The 5,029-nt window shown below is 54.5% G+C and overlaps 1 protein-coding gene across 1 annotated transcript in view; it reads right to left on the bottom strand.

The window, feature by feature from the left end:
* Nucleotides 1–1,163: 1,163 nt before the first annotated feature.
* LOC107120814 (H-2 class II histocompatibility antigen, E-S beta chain-like) overlaps nucleotides 1,164–5,029 on the bottom strand; it is a 52,939-nt gene continuing 49,073 nt past the window's right edge. The window contains exons 5-6 of the mRNA XM_015423585.1: nucleotides 2,511–2,534; nucleotides 1,164–2,060 (exon numbers count right to left, since the gene is read on the bottom strand). Of these exons, the coding sequence (XP_015279071.1) occupies nucleotides 2,047–2,060; nucleotides 2,511–2,534 (38 nt within the window). The 3' untranslated portion in view covers nucleotides 1,164–2,046. The remainder of the gene's footprint in view (nucleotides 2,061–2,510; nucleotides 2,535–5,029) is intronic.

Raw genomic sequence — 5,029 nt, 5'->3', positions numbered from 1 at the left:
CAGAGCTCTTCTTACAGGGGCTACATTAGAGGTGTGTCACCTAATATGCAAAGGAGTTCCTGCTACAAAATGAGCCCTGGGTAAAATGCAGTTCCTCTGTCCCTCTCTCTATACATACCCTATCAGATGTTAAAACATAGGACTCACTTTTTCCCCAACTGTCTGTCCATTAAATCAAAATAAATGCTTCTGGTTTCACTTGTACATTAATCTTTAAAATCTTCTGAATTAATGAATATATTTGTATCCATTTTTAAAGCTTTATTACAAGTCTACCATAGATGAAAATATGTCCCGTCATGTCCTTTGTAGAGTGAAGATGTAGGGATTAGCTCTGTTGTTATTTTCCTCCCAGTTACCTTCCCCTGTGCTAGAATGTAGTAAAAACTTTTATATTTTTAAACACACATGGACTCTGAGTCTGATTATTGCACTCTGGTATCGCTAAGCTGTTTTTCTCTGCTGAATCACAATTTTCATAAGAAAACTCCAACAAATTGCCACTTGCCAACTGCCCTGGCGCTCCTTTTCAAAACTGCATGTCCAAGAGGGTGGAGGTCCATGTGCTACAGAGAACCACTACCAGCATCAAATGTTATAAAATATCTATTAAGAAAAAGAAAATGATCACACACACACAAAAAGGGAATGTTCACAAGGATACTTTTAGCACAGCACCAGGCTGAGCAAGGGATTCCAAAGAAACGGGTGAAGCGCAAATCCTCTGTCCCTCTCTATTCATTCCCTAACAGATGTTAAAATGTAGAACTGCCTCCGTAGGTTAGGAAATTACAGATCTCTACTGAGTTCCCTTTACCTTGAAGATCACGCCAGCTCTTCAGGCTACCGCATGATCAATGCCTGACTTCCCCAGACCCCAGTTAAGAAGTCTGACTGCTCTGATGGACCCAGCACAAAAGAGACCCTCTTCCTTGCTGCAAGGAGGTTTTTTTTTATCATGTCTACTTCTCCACCCACTGACCAGCTCAGGCCAGAAATTTCATTCCAGGAACCTCTGTTGTATCTGATCCCTCCTCCTTTCAAAATATCTCTCATCAAACAGACCTGCAGGAGTCCCCGTATTGTACTAGCCGTTCACTGTAGTCAGGAGTCGCTCCCCTCTGCAGGACGAGCTCCCCTTGCCCACAGAACGAACCTCCTTCCCCACAGAGGAGGCCCCCAAGTCCTCTCCTCTCCCTGCCTGTTTCCAAGGCGAAGCCCGCTTAGCTCAGAGCCACAGACGCATCTCCAAAGAAGGGTTCATTCTGTTTTTATTAGACGGTTCCTCCAGCCGCAGCGAAGACAGGTTAGTGAGCAATACGGATTCTGGAAAGTACAGATTTATAAAGCAGTGGTCCAGTTTCAACACCCGTTCTCAGCCCCTGCTCACGAACGCCCCCCCCCCACTGCACCTGGAGCTTCCAGCTGAGTCCAGAGAGAGAGGAGGGCGGGAATCTTGCAGGAACAGCCGGGCAACAAGATCAAAAGCCGGTTTGAGCTGCAAATTCCAACTCTGAACACCAAAGACCCCCTTGCCGGAGGAGAAGGGCTGACGGTGGCCACTCAGTCTCCCTGCCTGTTCCTGCAAAGTGGGGCAAAGCATCTCGCCCCCTTTCTGTAGCTGGTGATGGTTGCCAACCTCCAGGGGGTGCCTGGAGACCTCTAGAGGACAGAGCTCTGTTCCCCTGGAGGAGGAAACGGCTGCTTTGGGAGGGGGATCCAAGGCATCGTACCCCTCTGTGGTCCCTCCCCTTCCTCAGGCTCCACCCCGAAGTATCCAGGAATCTCCCAACCTGGAGGTGGCAACCTTTGGGGGTGCAGTTCTGGAGGAAGGGAGTCCCGTTCTCCTCCGGACATAGCAGAATGATGAGTCCCCTCTCCCAAAACAACAGAAGGGAAAGACAGAAGAAGCCAGCTGCAGGGTAAGGGGGGAGCCGTGCTGGGCGCAAAAAGTCCATCCATCCTCCATCCATCTTCACCCCCTGGCAAGCGGCCCTTAGCGACAGGAAGGGCGTTTCCACAGGGAGGGTCCTGGGGCGGGAAGGGTTAACCGATGAGCGCTGTTGGGAAAAGAGGGAAGAGGGGAGAGTCGTCAGAAGGGGAAAGGTCCATTCCCAGGGAGGGGGGCAGAGACCGGGGAGCTCACCTGAGCCACACAAGCCCCGCCCACAACCTGGGGATATCCATCCTGTCCCCACCCACCACCCCCACTTGAAGGTCACTGCAGGGAATGCCTGTGTGTGGGGGGGCAGATTCAACTCGCAGGAAAGGTCTTCGGACTCTCAGAGCCCTCTCAGTGTCGTGTGGCCCCTTTTGAACTTCACTGAGCTGTTTTGGGCAAATCCTGATGGAGAGGCCGGATGGGGACAGACACACACCCAAACCCAATGGGGGGCAGTCCATCTGACACTCTTCCTGCTGCCTGGGGGAGGGGGGTCCCTGACTTTGTCATGCGGGGAGTGGGGGGGGGGGGGGAGAGGCGGGTGGCAAAGAAGCAGAGAGACCCTTACCTGCGGGGGGCGGCCCCGAAGTTCCTGCAAAAGAGAGAATTTATTAATTCACCTATCCCTGCCCTAGGAGCTGCGGTGGCTCAAGTGGTTAAGATGCTGAACTGGAGGCTGTGGAAGGTCGGTAGTTCAGCCGTTCGAGACCCGAGTGTGCCGCATGACGGAGTGAGCTCCCGTCTCTCATGCCAACCGAGCCGTTCGAAAGCCAGAAATTGCAAGTAGATAAATAGGAACCACTTCAGTGGGAAGGTAACAGTGTTCCGTGCGCCTCGCCACATGACCACAGAAACGTATTCGGACAGCGCTGGCTCTTCGGCTTGGAAACGGAGATGAGCACCGCAACCCTAGAGTCGGACTCGACTGGCTTTCGAGCAAAGGAACCTTTACCTTTATCCCTGCCCTGCCTTCCCTCCAGGCTCAAAGCAGCCGACAGAAATGATGACAGTAATAATCCAAACAACGTCCCTCAAATCTGCACCCCCCCAAGGTGCCAGCTGTTCACATCCCCTCCAAGGCCCTGGCAAGCAAACAGGCCCTGCAGCCCCTACGGAAGGTCTTGGAGGAGGCCCCCCCTCACCTTTTCAGGGACCCCTTCCCCAGAGCAGGAGGTGCTATGAAGTAGGCCAGGGGGAGGGGAGGGGCTCTGGTCACAGGGGGAGGGGCCTCCGGTGGATGCCAGGGAAGCCCCCCCCCAGAGTGGAGGAATGGCCCACCTGTGGGCAGCCAGAGGACTGCAGTTGGGGCCCGGGAACACCTGGGGGGAGAGGATCCTTCCCAGACTGGGAGTGGAAGGGCCCCCAGCAGGTTTGCTTCCTGCCGAGGGTCCAAAAGCCCCCCTCCCCCCTCCTGACACCCCATGGCCAAAAGGCCTCCCCGGTTCTCTCCTCTGTGCTCCCTGGGTGCCCCCGGGGGCGGGGGAGTGACTCTCTCAGTCCCGCCCACCTCACAGGGGCGTTGTTGCGCGACTTAAGTGAGGGAAGGAGAACCACGGATGTCAGATGAACCGGGAGCCCTCCACCCCTCGTGAGGTCAGGAGGGACAAGCGGAAATACAGACTTGCACAGAGAGTGATTAAAATGTGGCATTCACTGCCAGAGGACGTAGCTACGGCCATGGGAATGGGCAGCTTTAAAGGGGGATTGGATGGAAAGGAGGATAAAGTCTGGCAATGGCTGCTGGCCCTGGTGACGGAGGGGAACCTCCACCCTAAGAGGCACTAAGCCTCTGGAGCCTAGAGCAAGGAGGAAGCCTCAGGGGGAGGCCTCGGCCTCCAAACCCTGCTGTCAACCCTGTAGAGGAACTGGCTGGCCCCTGAGTGAGACAAGAGACTGGGCCAGATGGACCCTCACTGGCCTGACCCAGCAGGGCTCTTCTGGGGTTCTTCTCTCAGGGACCCACTTGCATGCCCTTCCTCTTGGGAACGAGGGTGAGGAAGGGTCTCCTCCGTCCTTCAGCCTGAACACGGAATCAGAGGCGGCCGCAGCTGGACTCCTCTCCAGGCCAGTCGGGTCTCCCCTGACCATCAGCAGCTCACTCTCCGGGGTCCTCAGGCACAGGGGGGCCTCCTCCATCACCGGCTGTCCAGGCATCTCAACTGATCGCATTGCCAGGAATCGATCTGGGGGCTTCCTGTGCGCCCAGCCGACCCTCTGCCACCGGCCCTCCCCTGTGCCAGACCTCCCGCCCTGTTCTCGGGCGGAGGCTAAACGGGCCCCACTCCCCACCCAGGCACTGAAACCATCGATTAGAATTGCGAGACTTCTGCCTTCCCGTGGCAGGCGGCTCCTTCTTGTCATCGTAATGTCTGTTTAGTCACTGAACTGGCTTTATTTTCATGTCTTATAATCTGCCTGGAGTCCAAGGGAGAACAGCAGGCTAAGGATGAAGTTATTATTATATGTACATTACTGTTTTATTTTGACTCTATCAATCTTGAATGGTTATGCTTAATGACCATGATCTAGCTGGGGCATTCACAGTTCTGGCCTTTTAAACCTCAATGCCTTGCTGGATCAGACCAGTGAGGTCCACCTAGTCCAGCCTCCTGCCTCATGAAGTGGCCAGCCAGTTCCCTCTGGAGGACCAACAATAGGGCAGAGAGGCCGAGGCCTTCATAAGAACATGAGAAGATCCCTGCTGGATCAGACCACTGAGGGTCCATCTAGTCCAGCATCCTGTCTCATTCAGGGGCCAACCAGTTCCTCTGGACGGCCAACAACAGGGCAGGGAGGCCGAGGCCTTCACCAGATAAGAACCTCAGAAGAGCCCTGCTTGATCAGATGACTGATGGTCCATCTAGTCCGGCATCCCGCCTCACTCAGGGGGCAACCAGGGGCCTCCGAGGGCCACCAGACTGGGGACAGAGACCTTGACTGCCAGCCCTGGTATTCAGAAGTCCGCTGCCCCTGGATATGGAGGCTCCCTTGAGTCACTGTGGCTGGTAGTTGCTGACGGGCCAAACCTCCATGAATCTCTCCCACCCTCTTTATTATTATTATTATTATTATTATTATTATTATTAT

This window comes from Gekko japonicus, unplaced genomic scaffold, assembly GCF_001447785.1.
Source record: "Gekko japonicus isolate JY-2015 unplaced genomic scaffold, Gekko_japonicus_V1.1 scaffold4006, whole genome shotgun sequence".
In the NCBI taxonomy this organism is placed as follows: Eukaryota; Metazoa; Chordata; class Lepidosauria; order Squamata; family Gekkonidae; genus Gekko; species Gekko japonicus.
This window is presented reverse-complemented; position numbering and strand designations above follow the sequence as displayed.